The sequence below is a fragment of the Melospiza georgiana genome, chromosome 7 (genome assembly GCF_028018845.1).
Source record: "Melospiza georgiana isolate bMelGeo1 chromosome 7, bMelGeo1.pri, whole genome shotgun sequence".
Taxonomy (NCBI): Eukaryota; Metazoa; Chordata; class Aves; order Passeriformes; family Passerellidae; genus Melospiza; species Melospiza georgiana.
In genome coordinates, this window is record NC_080436.1 from 4,266,268 (window position 1) to 4,281,940 (window position 15,673).

General features: G+C 45.2%; 1 protein-coding gene across 1 annotated transcript in view; it reads left to right on the forward strand.

The window, feature by feature from the left end:
* Positions 1–4,122: 4,122 nt before the first annotated feature.
* Positions 4,123–15,673, forward strand: part of TRAF3IP1 (TRAF3 interacting protein 1) — a 31,822-nt gene continuing 20,271 nt past the window's right edge. The window contains exons 1-7 of the mRNA XM_058028424.1: positions 4,123–4,304; positions 5,551–5,619; positions 6,955–7,116; positions 8,781–8,921; positions 9,066–9,518; positions 10,176–10,253; positions 14,576–14,651. Of these exons, the coding sequence (XP_057884407.1) occupies positions 4,182–4,304; positions 5,551–5,619; positions 6,955–7,116; positions 8,781–8,921; positions 9,066–9,518; positions 10,176–10,253; positions 14,576–14,651 (1,102 nt within the window). The 5' untranslated portion in view covers positions 4,123–4,181. The remainder of the gene's footprint in view (positions 4,305–5,550; positions 5,620–6,954; positions 7,117–8,780; positions 8,922–9,065; positions 9,519–10,175; positions 10,254–14,575; positions 14,652–15,673) is intronic.

Sequence of the window (15,673 nt, forward strand, 5' to 3'; positions counted from 1 at the left end):
GTCTCACTGGTTGGGAATGGCACAAATGGGCTTCTGGCGAGTATTAATTTTCCAACATTTCTGGACCAACATTCCCATCTCTGGGGAAGGTTTCCTCATTCTTTTTGTCTGTTTTTGTTTTCTGAGCCTCCTGCCTTGGTCCTGGTGAGGGCTCTGAGTGCAGGAGCAGCTTTGCTTTGTCTCATGTTTCCAATCCCTGTGGGGAAAGCACCAAGGATGGCAGGGAAAGTTCCTCCATCAGGACACAAATTAAAGCCTCTCTGATGCCCTAACCTTATAAAAAGCCTTGGAAAAATTTTTAATCCCAATTTTAATGTGTTGTTTGGACTGGTTATTTTGAGCAACAGGTTTTGACTGAAATTAGCAATTGGCTTCTAGAGACTACTAAGCCACTTCCTGGGAAAAAATTATTTTTAAGTGTGTTTTTGGTTTTTTGGGGGGGGGGGTCTTTATCTTTTTTTTCCTCCTTTTTTTTCTCCTCCTTTTTTTTCCCCTCCTTTTTTCCCCTCCTTTTTTCCCCTCCTTTTTTCCCTCCTTTTTTCCCCTCCTTTTTTCCCCTCCTTTTTTCCCCTCCTTTTTTCCCCTCCTTTTTTCCCCTCCTTTTTTCCCCTCCTTTTTTCCCCTCCTTTTTTCCCCTCCTTTTTTCCCCTCCTTTTTTCCCCTCCTTTTTTCCCCTCCTTTTTTCCCCTCCTTTTTTCCCCTCCTTTTTTCCCCTCCTTTTTTCCCCTCCTTTTTTCCCCTCCTTTTTTCCCCTCCTTTTTTCCCCTCCTTTTTTCCCCTCCTTTTTTCCCCTCCTTTTTTCCCCTCCTTTTTTCCCCTCCTTTTTTCCCCTCCTTTTTTCCCCTCCTTTTTTTTCCTCTTTCCCTTTCCTCTTTCCTTTCCTATTTTCTATTCTTCCTCTTCTTTCCTCTTTCCTTTCCTTTCCTCTTTTCTTTCCTCTGGCTCACCCAGCTTGCTCAGACCTTTCTAGGTTTCCAGGGGCAGGGAAATCTCCCAGACTTGAGTTGAAAGATTCCTACACTTTTCACAGCATCCTTCCTGACAAGTGTTGTTCAGAGTCCATGGCATCTCCAAGAGGTTTAGCAGGGTTAAATTGGATATTGGGGAGAAATCCTTCCCTGTGAGAGTAATGAAGGCCTGGCCCTGGGTTTTGGTTCTTCAGTTAAGTGGAGCTGTGCTTCCTCTGCAGGAAAATGAGCTAAAGAGGCCAAATTTAAACTGCCCCCTGAGATTGCTCCTCAGGCATCTTAGATGCTTCCTAGAGAGTCAATGGAAAAACCGAGAAAAAGCCCACAAACCCAAAATAAACATCCCGCTTCCCCAGAGCAGCTTCTTCCCAGTGTTCTTGCTTCCTTTGTGACTCGTTCCAATGCCCTGGCATGTGGAAGCTGTCAACACCTCCTGTTCTTCCCAGCATCACCAGGTCCTGGAGGCAGAGCCTGTCTGGGAACCTAGACAGGGTTGGGGGGAAGGTAAAATTCACTTCCCTGGAGCACCTGCTGGCAGGAGCCCAGGTGAAATGACCCACTTGGCATGGAAGTGTCTGCTTCCTTTTTGCTGGAAAAATTTCCTTGCCCGCCCTAAGCCCAGACTGAGCTGCTTTGTAATGGCTCTTTTCATCCCCAAATCTGATTCTTCCTTTACAGAGGGGTGTGGGTTGGAATGGAGTGGGTGATCCAGTGCATCCAGTGCCACCCCCTGCCATGGGCAGGGACACCTTCCACTATCCCAGGCTGCTCCAAGCCCTGTTCAACCTGGCCTTGGGCACTGCCAGGTATGCAGGGGCAGCCACAGCTGCTCTAAAAACCGTGCCAGCACCTCCCAGGGAGCAATTCCCAATCTCCCATCCATCCCTGCCCTCTGGCAGTGGGAGCCATTCCCTGTGTCCTGTCCCTCCATCCCTTGTCCCCAGTCCCTCTCCAGCTCTCCTGGAGCCCCTTCAGGGACTCTGAGCTCTCCCTGGAGCCTTCTCCTCTCCAGGTGAGCACATCCAGCCTGGCTCCAGCCTTGGAGCATCTCCCTGCTCTCTGGATTTGCTCCATGCAGTCCCTGTTTTCTTGTGTTGGGTCCCATAGAGTCACTGTTTAGTGATGAAACAAAAAACTCCAATTTTCCTGATCCAATTCCCCTCCTGCTGACACACAGAATCTCTCCCTAACACATTTTATTCACTGCCTGTTGTGCTGAGGGGCAGGGGGCACAATTTTGGAGCTACTTCCAGGTATTTTGGGGCTGTTTCCAGTTGTTTGGGGGCTGTTTCCAGAGGTTTAGGGTCAGTTTCTGGAGGTTTTGGGGCTGTTTCCAGGGTTTTTGGCCTGTTTCCAGGGGTTTTGGGACTGTTTGCAAGAGTTTGAGGCTGTTTCTGGGGCTTTGGGGGTCTGCTTCCAGAAATTTTGGGGTTTATGTGTTTTTGGGGGCTGTTTCCAGGGGTTTTGGGAATGTTTAGGAGGGATTTGGGGCTGTTTCCAGGGATTTTTGGCTGTTTCCAAGGGTTTGGTGACTGCTTACAGTGCTATTGGGGCTTTTTTCAGGGGTTTGGGGGGTATATCCAGGAGTTTTGGGGCTGTTTATGGGAGATTTGGGAGCTGTTTTCAGGGTTTTCGGGCCGTTTTCAGAGGGTTTTGGGCTGTTTCTGGTGTTTTGGGGCTGTTTCCACAGTTTTTGGCACTATTTTCTGGGGTTTAGAGGGCTGTTTCTGGGGTTTAGAGGGCTGTTTCTGGGGTTTTGGGGCTTTTCCCACGATTTATGGGGCTGTTTCCAGGGGTTTGGGGGCTGTTTCCAGGGATTTGGGGGCTGCTTCCAGGGATTTGGGGACTGTTTCTGGGGTTTAAAGGGCTCTTTTGGGGGGTTTTGGGGGCTGTTTCTGGGGTTTTGGGGCTTTTTCCAGGATTTCTGGGACTCTTTCCAGGGACTTGGGGACTGTTTCTGTGGGTTTGGGGCTATTTACAGTGGTTTTAGGGCTGTTCCCGGGGGTTTGGGGGCTCTTTCCTGGGTTTTTGGGGCTGTTTATGGGGTTTGGGGGGCTTTTCCAGGGATTTTTGGGTCTGTTCCCGGGGTTTTGGAGCAGTTTCCAGGTATTTGAAAGCTGTTCTCGGGTTTTGGGGCCAGTTTTCGTAGGTCTTGGGGCTGCGTGCAGTGTTTTTAGGGCTGATCCCGGCATTTTTAGGGCTGTTCTCGAGGTTTTTGGGGCAGTTTCTGGGGGTTTTGGGGCTGTTCACAGTAGTTTTGGGGCCATTCGTGGGTGTTTAGGTGCTGTTTTCTGGGTTTTTGAGGGCTGTTTCCAGGGATTTGAGAGCTGTTCCCAGGTTTTGGGGCCAGTTTCTGTAGGTCTGGGGCTGTGTACAGTGTTTTTCGGGCTGTTTCCAGGTATTTGGGGGCTGCTTCCAGGGATTTGGGGACTGTTTCTGGGGTTTAAAGGGTTCTTTTGGGGGGTTTTGGAGGCTGTTTCTGGGGTTTTGGGGCTTTTTCCAGGATTTCTGGGACTCTTTCCAGGGACTTGGGGACTGTTTCTGGGGGTTTGGGGCTATTTACAGTGGTTTTAGGGCTGTTCCCGGGGGTTTGGGGGCTCTTTCCTGGGTTTTTGGAGCTGTTTCTGGGGTTTGGGGGGCTTTCCCCAGGATTTTTGGGTCTGTTCCCGGGGTTTTGGAGCAGTTTCCAGGTATTTGAAAGCTGTTCTCGGGTTTTGGGGCCAGTTTTCGTAGGTCTTGGGGCTGCGTGCAGTGTTTTTAGGGCTGTTCCCGGCGTTTTTCGGGCTGTTCTCGAGGTTTTTGGGGCAGTTTCTGGGGGTTTTGGGGCTGTTCACAGTAGTTTTGGGGCCGTTCGTGGGTGTTTAGGTGCTGTTTTCTGGGTTTTTGAGGGCTGTTTCCAGGGATTTGAAAGCTGTTCCCGGGTTTTGGGGGGCAGTTTCCGTAGGTCTGGGTCTGTTTACAGTGTTTTTAGGGCTGTTCCCGGGGGTTTTTAGGGCACTTTCCGAGGTTTTCGCGACAACTCCCGAGGTTTCCCTCCCCTGAGGGCGGCGCGGGGCGGGCCCGTTGCTATGGCCGCGCTGCCCCTTAGCAACGGGCCGTGCGCGCGCCGCGCGGGGCACGCCGGGAGCGCCGTGCGGGGCCGGGGGCGGGCGGGTCCCGCCGTGATCCCGGTTCGAGCCCCGGCCCGGCCCGGCCCGGCCCGGCCCGGCCGCGATGAACGAGGCGGTGTCGCGGCAAACGCGGGAGACCCTGGGGCAGGTGATCCGCAAGCCGCCGCTCACCGACGCGCTGCTGAGCAAGCCGCCCTTCCGCTACCTGCACGACCTGATCAGCGAGGTGGGTGAGTTGGGGCTGAGGCACCCGCGGGCCTCCCCCGGCGTGTGGGGCGTGCCCGGAGCGCTGCGTAAATCACGGGGGTTTGGGGTGGGAAATCACGGGGTTTGAGGGGTTTTGGGGGGTTTGGGATGGGAAATCACGGGGTTTTGGGTGGGAAATCACGGGGTTTTGGGGGGTTTGGTTTTGGAAATCACGGGGTTTGGGGGTGAGTTTGTGGGGTTTGGGCACCTGAAGCGGCAGGAAAAGGGTTAGGTGGGGTTTTGGGTATTAGGAGTTGTTCCCTGTGAGGGTGGGGAGGCCCTGGCAAAGGGTGCCCAGAGAAGCTGTGGCTGCCCCTGGCAGTGTCCCAGGTTTGGAGCAGCCTGGGATAGTGAAATATCAGAGAATCCCGGAATCGCTGAGGTTGGAAAAGCCCCTTGGGATGTCTGAGTGCCGCCTGTGCCCGATGCCCACCGTGTCACTCACTGAGTGCCTTGTCCAGGCCTTCCCTGGGCATCCCAGGCATAGGGACTGCACTTCATTGCCTGACTCCCCCTTTCCACGAAGGACACTGTGAAAAATGCATGTATTTTATGACTGGCTTTTCGCAAACATTAAAATAAATATTATATGTGCTGTGTTAGAAAGTAATGCTGTATTAATTCTCTCAAGTAGTGTGTTACTTATATATAGTTCTAGGTTATAAAAATTGTTAAAATAGAAACGATGCTATATAGGATACTTTTTTAAAAGAAAGGACTGGCAGCGAGGTAGCAGCCACAGGACACCTGAATCTTTCAGAGAAAAAGAATTTATTGCCCCATTATCAGGAGAAATGAACAACTTCCCACGTCAAAGGTGCTGTCAGGATTCAGAGGAAGAAGTTGACAATGACCAGACAGAATCCCGTGTTTGAATGGAATTTATCCATCATATATGAGGTGTATGAATATGCAACAGGCTGTTGCTTTTAAGGGTTAATCCTTTGTTAACGTGGGTTCTTTTTCAGGCTTATTTTGCCCAGAAAAAAGTACCTGGACGTCCATAACTCTTTGTATTTGTTGTCTCATATTGTCCTAAATCCTAATTGTCCAAATTATTATTACTCTATTTGTATTACTATTTTTATAACCATTTTATTATCATTAAACTTTAAAAATTTTAAAACCAAGTGATTGACGTTTTTCACAGACACATTTCCTGCTGCCCCACAAGGCTTATTGAGCTTTAAATGTTCTTGACTTATCCCCTTTCTTCTGTTTTTCAGGTGATCAGAGTGACAGGTTTTCTGAGAGGACTTTACACAGATTTCGAGCTGAAGTCAGATAATGTCAAGGTGGGCATGGGACTTCCATATTTATTTAGCTTTCAGGTTTTTTTGCAACTTGCCACAAGGTCCTTCTGATCTTCTCTGTGTTCAGCACCAAGGAGCTGTTGTTATTTTTGTTAAAAAGTTGTAAAACTTCATTCTTGGTGGATTATATTATACTTTCCATGGGATAAACACCTATAGATTTGTCTGCAACTTCTTGGTTTTAAAGAGTTTTTGCGATCTCTCAAGAGAATCCACAGCCCTAAACTTACTGCCTTCTATATTTGTATGTACAAACACACACATATATATATATATGGTATATAGATACATACATTAAATATCTGTGTTTAGTATCCCAGGACTCACCTGTCTAGGACATGCATTCCACAGGAGCTTTATTGCAGTATAAAACTGGCTGATTACTGAAAGAGGAGGTTAATGCTATTACTGAAAACTCCTTTCCTTAAGTCCAAGGGTGACTTTACTCTCTGTTTGCTGCCTTCCCGTGATTTTTGGCTGAGCTGATGCCAAGTTCCCCAACTCCAAGCCTGATTTGGGAGCTTTGGTTGCTGATTCCTGGCAAACAAAGCAGTTTTTGTGTGTTGCCACTTAGGCAGCTGATCCCATGGTGTTTGTTTAACATAGCAACTGAAGTGTGAGCTCTGACTTCTCATCTCTCCAGCCAGTTCTTGCATGTTTTAGTCACTGATTAATGTATGTGTTTGTTGCTGTGACTGCTCCTATTGCTGTCAGGATAACTACAATTAAGTAATTTATAACTGAATTGTTGGGTTTTTTTTTTGGATAGTGTCCTTGTTGGCCCAAAGAGCAGATTTCCCAGCAGCTCCTGAGCAGGTCTTTGCTGCATCCATGTGCTGCTACCTCTCTGAGAATTTCTTTCACAGATTTCTTTCACAGTCCATGGGGTTTTCCAGAACTCAGGCAGAAGAGATCAAAATCCTGGACTGTGGGGGAGAATGTCTCAAAACCTTGAGTTCCTCATCCCAAAGCTGGTCAGGAGGACAACTCAGCAGATTCCTTGCTGTGATTTCTTTTGGAGTTGTAGAAGATCAGTAGAATAATTTTTATCTGAGTAATCAATAGGAGAGAGCTTGTAAGGAAGGCTGAAATCATGAAGATTCCTTAATTGTGAGGACTTCTGTGAAATTTCACTTGGCTTTACTTTGTTTATTTGGTCTTTTGTATTTTACTTCTGATTTTATGTAATCATTGGAAGACATCGTCTTTATTGAAGGGCAGTTGGGGCAGGTTATTTGTGAAGTATAACTGTGAAGCTAAAACAATCATTATAATGATTGTGGAGACAAAAGTTTCTCTTAATTGCTCTTTTACCAGGATAAGGATTCCAAAATCAACTTCCTTCAGAAGGCCATCGATGCTGTTGTGATGGTGACAGGAGAGCCACTGTCAGTGAGACCAGCACGAGTTGTGGCTGGGCACGAGCCCGAGAAAACCAATGAATTCCTGCAGGCAATTGGGAAGTGCTGCCTGAACAAGGTAGGGCAGAATTACACAGATTTCATGCACGCAGGGAACAGGCACACGAGGAGAGGAACAGCCTCAGGATGGGCCAGGGCAGGCTCAGGGTGGGCAGCAGCAGGAATTTCTGCATGGAAAGGGTGCTCAGGGATTGAAGGGGCTGCCCAGGGAAGTTTGGAGTGCCCATCACTGGAGGTGTCCAAGGAACATTTGGATGTGGCACTCGGAGTTCTGGGCATCAGTCACAGCTTGGACTCTGTGACCTTGGAGCTCTTGTCCAACCCAAATGATTCTGTGCCTCAGTTACCCCTGTGCTGTCATTAATTGCACAGCAGAAACATTTTGTCACCCCTCAGTAACAGCAGGTAGAGAGTTCATGATCTTTAGCAGGTGTTTGAGCCAGCTTCCCACAAAATGCAATCTGAATATTAAGGGTTTTATTGTTCACTCTTGTCTACTTTGTTTGTCTTCTAATAACATTTATTAGATTTGAAGCCTAAAATGAAGCTCCAGAACCTTTAAAATTTTGGGATACAGATGCTTTACTTATACAACCTTGATCACCTTTGGCTTTATCTGCTTGGACTCTCTGACCTTGGAGGTCTTGTCCAACCCAAATGATTCTGTGCCTCAATTCCCCCTTTGCTGTCATTAATTGCACAGCAGAAACATTTTGTCACCCCTCAATAACATCAGGTAGAGAGTTCATGATCTTCAGCAGGATTTGAGCCAGCTTGCCACCCAAATGCATTCTGATTATGAAGGATTTTATTATTCACTGTTGTTCACTTTCTTTCTCTTCTAATAACATTTATTAGATTTGAAGCATAAAATGAAGCTCCATCACCTTTAAAATTTTGGGATACAGATGCATTGCTTATACAACCAGTTGATCACCTTTGGCTTTACCTGCTTGGACTCTGTGACCTTGGAAATCTTGTCCAACCCAAATGATTCTGTGCCTTAATTCCCCCTGTGCTGTGATTAATTGCACAGCAGAAACATTCTGTCACCCCTCAGTAACAGCAGGTAGAGAGTTCATGATCTTCAGCAGGTGTTTGAGCCAGCTTCCCACCCAAATGCATTCTGATTATTAAGGATTTTATTATTCACTGTTGTTCACTTTATTTGTTTCTCTTCTCATAACATTTATTAGATTTGAAGCATAAAATGAAGCTCCAGCACCTTTAAAATTTTGGGATACAGATGCATTGCTTATACAACCAGTTGCTCACCAGTTGCTCCCACCCAAATGCATTCTGAATATTAAGGATTTTATTATTCACTGTTGTTCACTTTATTTGTCTTCTAATAACATTTATTAGATTTGAAGCCTAAAATGAAGCTCCAGAACCTTTAAAACTTTGGGATACAGATGCATTGCTTATACAACCAGTTGCTCACCTTTGTCTTTATCTGCTTTAAGTCAAATCTCTTAATTTTGGAATGAAAGTAATATTTGCACTGTGATTTTTTTTGACTGTGGAAATACAATAATGGAGACATTTCATAACTGTTTAAAAACAACTGCAGGAGCTGTTCTTACACGGAATTATTGCATTCTTTCACAGAATTATTATGTTTTTACACTGAATTGTTACATTCTTAAAATAATAATTAGTGCATTAATTATTTAATGAAACAATTTACTCATTTCAGTGGTGTTTTTCTGTTCCTTGCAGCTGTCCAGTGATGCTGCTGTGAAAAGGGTCTTGGCTGGGGAAAAAGCTGATGCCAGAGGGAAGCCTCCACCCTCTAAACCTCGACATAAAGAAAGCAGAGAGCCCAAAGCAGAAGAACAAAAAAGCCATAAGGATAAAGAGGTAGCAGTTGCATTTTTTGGGGGTAGTGGGGTACCATGGTTTATTTGTTTGGGGTATTTTTAGCATTTTTGTGTTTGTAGGGTCATTGTGTGATTGAGTTGCCATGTGTTGGAATTTAATTTTTAGTGTTTGCTTTCTTTTTAGAGCAGGAGAGACACTGAAATTAAAGACAGAAGCCCCAGCAGAGACAGAAAACCCAAAGGAGATTTGAAAGAAAGCAGAGAAAGAGAAAAGGAGAGGGATAAACAGAAGAACAATGATGAGAGGCACAAAGAACCTGAAAGAGACACCTCAAAGGAAGCAGAAAAACAAGAGAGGGAAGGAAGCAAAAGCAGAGCGACCAAGCAAGGGAGAGAAACAGAAAAAACCAAAGGAAAAGGAGACCCAGAGCGAGGAGAGGACCTCAGGCAAGATAAAGGACAGGAAAGAGAGAAAAGACAAGAAGGAGGAAGAGAAAAGGACAGGCTGAAAGGAAGAGACAAAGACAAGGCCAGGGACAAAGAAGGAGAGAAAGACAGAGAGAGAAGAAGAGATCGGGACAGAGAAAAAGATGGGGAGCACCTCAGGGAACATGGGAAGGAGAAAGCAGAGAAAAAGGTAATGGAAGTGTTATTTTGGGGAAGAACTTTCCCCACACTGTGGTTGGGACTGTGTTTGCTCCAGTGGCCTTCCATGTTTGTATTCCATCAGGAAGAGCCCTTGTTCCAACCCCTGCTATGGGCAGGGACACCTTCCACTGTCCCAGCCCCAGCACTGCTCCAAGCCCCAATGTCCAACCTGGCCTTGGGCACTGCCAGGGATCCAGGGGCAGCCACAGCTGCTCTGGGCACCTGTGCCAGGGCCTGCCCACCCTCCCAGGGAACAATTCCCAATTCCCAATATCCCACCCATCCCTGCCCTCTGGCAGTGGGAAGCCATTCCCTGTGTCCTGTCCCTCCAGGCCCTTATCCAAGTCCCTCTCCATCTTACTTGTTGGCTCCCTTCATATGCTGGAGGCTTTCTCAGAGTTGGGACTGAATGGTCTTTAAGGTCCCTTCCAACCCAAACCAGTTTAGGATTCCTGGATATTCTAAGGATTATAGGCCCTAAACTGCCCTGAGAGCCACCTCTTCATTGCCTTTCTTTTTGTTACTCTTCTATTTCCTCTTCCTCTAAATATTTCCCATTCTGCCTTTCTGTTCTCCTGGTAGAAATTCAGGACTGATGGGCACCAAAATGCTTCTCTTGAATCTAAACCAGTTCATTTCTTTCCAGCCCTCAGATTCTGAAGAATCCTTGAATAGAAAACCACAGAGGCCAACTAAAGACAGCAAGTGCCAGCCAGACACTGAGGTTAGTAGTGGAGGAGGTAGGAATAACCAAAATGTTGCATTTTGATTTTGGAATCTGCTCAAAAACAATGTAGGGTTGAAAGGTGGGTAAATGGCAAGTTTTAGGGCTGGGAAATGAATTAAATAGAAGCTTCCCTGGGATTTTTGGTTGTTTATTTGTTAAAAAATTTCTCTGATCTTGGACAAAAAAAGTCTACTCAATTTATTTTATTTTGCAGATTTTATTTCTGTGTGTTCATATTTTGGACACTTTGTAGGATCACAGACTGGTTAGGGTTGGGAAGAACCTTAGAGCTCATCTCTTCCAGCCCCCTGCCATGACTTTTCTTTATTCTTTACAATCTTTCCTGGAAAGCTGATAGGGTTTTTGTATTTGTTTTTGAATTTTAGCAGAAGTTACTGTTTTGGAAAGAAAAGGAGTCCAGTGTTGTTTCAGGGTCCATGGTTTGCAGCTAGAGGGGCAGCTCTGCACAGGAGCTGCTGCTTGTGTGTCACCACTGTGCCTCCATCTGCTGCTTCCTGATGACCTGAGGCAATTTGGGGAATTATGGAGCCACGTGGCCACATGTTTAAAGGGGAGACTTCAGTAAATGAACCTAAAGCTGCACAGGCTGAGGAAAAACCAGGCAGGATCCCAACTCTAGCAGGACTCTCTGGGCCCACTGTCATTATTGTGTCTTCCCCATGAGATGACAAATTTATGGCTCTTCCTTGACTCCAGTCCAACCAAACTCTTTAAGTTATTGGCACTGGGAGGGAGAGCTTATAAAAGAGTTTTTTGGGTTTTTTTTTTTTTAGCCTCCAGCAAATATTCATGGCCAAGTCAAACTTCCTGCAAATTGGGTCTCTAATGGAAATTCTGAGCCTCATCCCAAGCTCTCATCATGCTCTTGGGCACCACAGTAATGCAGCGGGGCAGTAAAGTTTCATTTCCCCTCCTGAGTGCTTTTGGGAGGGATTCCAAGGCTTTGGAATTATTACCTGAGATCCAAAGGACATTCCTGCCTCTGCCTGCCTGCGTAACAGGGGAGGCTGCTCGTTTCTGAGATGATGAAAACACAAACCTGAGAGCAGAGCATGGCAGATGTCATCATTTTAAAGCTGGGGGAGGGAGAGGTGACAGGAAAACGTGCCCAGAGAATTTTGGGAGCTGAGAAAGCTGCACAATGTGATTTAGAGGAAACTCCAGCAGGAAATCATTGGAAATTGCACCTCCTGGACTGGGGTTGATCTTCTGGTCCTTTCAGGAGTCTCCCAGCCTTTATTTCCAGGGATTTACCCCAATTTAACCACTGTGGTTCCACTTGAGTCACGTGGCAGGGAAACAAATGGATTCAAAAGAAGGCAAACAACTTTTTGTGCACATGAAGGATTATGAATCTTATTTTGTGGTCTCTGCTGCAGAATTAACAAATCTTGAGCATCTCTCTTTAGCTTTTTATATGTATTTTTTCTATAGATAGTTATGGAATATATCTATTCATTATAATAGAAGTGAAACAGTTTGAGGCAGTACCCACAAGTCAGCCACTGTTTTTTCCCCCTCAGGATTAATCTCTTTACCTTTTTACTGCATTTACTTTAGAGAACAGATCCATTTAGATTTTTTTTTATTATTCTACATGTACAACAAAGCTGTCACTTAAAGTTTAGTCCCTGACTTTGCTTAATGAGATTTTCTCTATTTATGCAAATCTGTTTTTCTTTATGCTAATTACTGATGCCAGCTTTCAAATCTACTGAAGGCTGACTTTTTTTTTGTAATTTAAATGTAATTTTTTTGTTGCTGAAGAAACTCTTTGTGTTACTCAGTGTGCAGTAGTCATCACATGGGTATCCATAATTTTCTGGAGCTAGAAGAAAGCAAGGATAAGTAGGAATTAAGAGACATTTGGCTACCACATGGCAATCAGAAGCTGCCTCAAGGCTGGCTCTTGCATCCTGCAGTTTGGGATCAAGGTTGTGTCGTGTTCTGTTCACTCTCAGTCCATCTTAGGGAAAAATCAGATTTAAAATGGCCTTTTGGACCTTATAAATAATGAAGACCATTATTGTTTAGACTTGACAGGAGGTGGGGGAGGTCACAGAGCATCTGGTGCTGGAAGTGGCTGCAGAACAGGTAAATCATTTTCCCCTGAGGGCAAACACCTTGGAAAAGTCTCTTCCATGTTTCCCATGGCAGCTGGAGCTCTTGGCTAAAGCTTTCTGTAATATCCTGTCATTTCTGGCCACTTGCAGAATGAGTTTGCATTTGCCCTGAAAACGCTATTGCTCTGGAAGTGGTCACTTCAAGCAGCCTCTAAGTCCTGCCTAATGAACTTCTGTTCCTCTTGGAACTTTGTTAGGTTATGTAATGAAACCGTGGAATTAAAAAACGGATAGCAGAGAGAATCACCTCCTGGAAATCTGCAGGACGTGACTAAAACATTTCTGTTCTGGAGCTGGGAATGTCCCTCTCTCTTTGGTCTCACTACACCAGAAATCCATCTTTTAAACTGCTTTAAAAACAGAGATTTTCCTCATCTCTTTGTGTTTGAGCAGTTTTAATTTGCAGGATCTAATACCAATAGAACATCATCTTGTGAGATTTTAGGTGAGAAAAAGAGGATTGATTGATATTTTCCTCACAAATCTTATCAGCACGGCACTCAAACTGGCCTCAGCAAGTGGAGATCTTTCCTTGTATGTGGTTTATTTATATAAAATTATACCTGCACACTTTGTATTGTAGAGATGGAAAGATACCTCCTGGCACTGTGGATATAATTAGAAGAAAAGTACTGTGGAGGGTTGATGGAATAAAATTGCTGTTCACAGACTTAATTCTTATTTGTTATTAGAGAACCATCAGTAGAGCTGATGAATTAGAGGGGGAAATTGCAGTGGCTTATTTTGTAATGAGCTCTGAAACACCAGCAAACATTTTCTTCTGTCTTGAAGTGAAATTCAGCCTCTTTAAAGGTTAATAATGAGGACAAAGCAGCAGCCTGGATGGTTTGCAGAAGGCTCTGGATCCTCTCCACGTGGAAACACAATTACTCAGGACTGGGAAGCGTGCATGCATCCATCAAGGATTCTGCTGTAATGTGTTTTTCCAGCATGGTGTGAGATGAAGTGCAAGATTTCCCTTTAATGGCTCTGGTGGCTGCTTTTCAAAGTCTTGAAGGGGAATAACCTCTTTTATCTCCCTTTGGAAAGCCCCCCCCAATCATAAATATTGTGGGCTTTCTGTTTTGGTGTGCTGCCATAGTGAGCAAACGTCAGCTTTCACCCTGCACCTGCTGCCAGGCTGCACATGTGGCTCCACAAAAATTCTGTTTGTAGCCACATAAATAAATGACCAAATCCCCTCTTGCAGCACCTATTGGCAGCCCCCTCCCCACCTGTGCTAATAATGACCTCACCCAGAGAGCTGCTGGGGCTGCACTGTGCCAGATGTGCTCCTGATGGGATAAGAGCTTTCTTTTCCCTCCTTCCATAGTGTTGGCCTTGTGGAGGTTATTATGGAGAATTAAAATTAAGATGAACCACTTCAAGATTGGAATTCTGTCTGGTTTTCCTTAGAACATGCCAGAATTTGTAAAGAGGAAAAACACTTCTGGTGGAAGGGCCAGGGGGTGGAAGGGGATGGGTTTTAAGGTCCCTTCTACTCAAACTATTCTTTGATGGCAAAAAAATGGCAGAAATTGTGATTTTCAGGTTATCAATGGAGGTTTTTTCCAACCTTAATGACGATCAGCAGGGCTGACAAAAAGTCTTGGATGAGAACTAAAAAAAAAGCATATAAGGAAGGAGATCCTGGGAGGTGTTAAACATATTTCAGGATTTGGGATATCAGGCAGGATTTTTATCCAGGGAAGTTCCCATTTAAGTAATGGACTGGGCAAACCAGGTAGCACAATTTTTTAAATTCTTGCTTCTCTTTTGGAATGAAGTCTAAAAGATTTTGCAGCAGGTTGAAGAGGAGCTGTGTATCTGATGCAGCTGAAACACAGAGGTGATTGTAGGAATCATCCTCCTTTTTAAAACCTTTTTATTCTACAAGGTTGGATACTCTTAGGTCCCATTTGGAAGTTGTTTTTCTATCAGATAAGTTCATGTGAAAGAAAACAGCTGGCATTTATCCAGGAAAAAATACCCACAGGCTTTGAGGGAAATAAACTCAACATAAACGTGTGGATCAATTCTTGGGTCAATATTTGCTCTGTATAATACTTAGAAAAGCAATACAAGGAACTAAATTTCAGATATAGTGATGTAATATTTAGACCTACTGTTACATAAATTTCTGGCCTTTTATTGTTTTGTTTTGTTTTTTTCCAGACTGAAACTCCTGCAAGGATATCAAAGGAGCCTTCAGCAAAAGCATCAAGGCATCCCTCCAAGCCTGCAGGAGAAGGTAACCACAGGGAGGATATTGTTATTTCTATCAGATATGCTGCAGGGTTATTGAGTAGGAAGAGCAGAAATACTGAAATATCCCTGTTTATTATTGCCAGGGTTTGGTTTGTACTCCCAGCCTGCATTTGTGAATCCAAGAGGCAATTCTCCTGCCTGGATTTGGGATACAGGAATGGAGATTCAGTTCAGTTTGCTCTCATTTCCAGTGCACAGTTGCAGACAGAAATTCAGCCTGCTTTTGGTAATTTCTGTGTAATTACTCTCTAAACGAGCTTTTGGACTTGTCTGCAACTATTTCTGACATGTAACATTTGTCAAATGTTTATAGCAGAGCAAAGACAAGGTTGCAATGGTTTTAATTTGGTTTCATAGACAGTTGGTCCAGGCTTTCCAAATAAATTATTTCTCTGTGGAGGTGCTTCCTTGCAATTATGATGCTGTGCTTTGTGTTTAGTCCATTAAGTTATTGTTAAATGGTTCATTCTTTTATCCCCCCACATTTTTCCCCAAGTTGTTTTTTCCCTAAGTTGTATACCTTCCTTTAAAGCTGTCCCTCAAGCTTTTCCCCTCCCTTTGTTTTAGTCCATTCCCTGTCTGTCAAGGTGATCCTGCCCCTCTTTCCCTGCCTGTCAAGGTGATCCTGCCCTTCTTTCCCTGCCTGTCAAGGTGATCCTGCCCCTCCTTCCCTGCCTTTCAAGGCAACCCTGCCTCTCAAAGTGATCCTGCCCTTCTTTCCCTGCCTCTCAAGGTGATCCTGCCCCTCTTTCCCTGCCTGTCAAGGTGATCCTGCCCTTCTTTCCCTGCCTCTCAAGGTGATCCTGCCCTTCTTTCCCGGCCTCTCAAGGTGATCCTGCCCTTCTTTCCCTGCCTGTCAAGGTGATCCTGCCCTTCTTTCCCTGCCTGTCAAGGTGATCCTGCCCTTCTTTCCCTGCCTCTCAAGGTGATCCTGCCCTTCTTTCCCTGCCTCTCAAGGTGATCCTGCCCTTCTTTCCCGGCCTCTCAAGGTGATCCTGCCCTTCT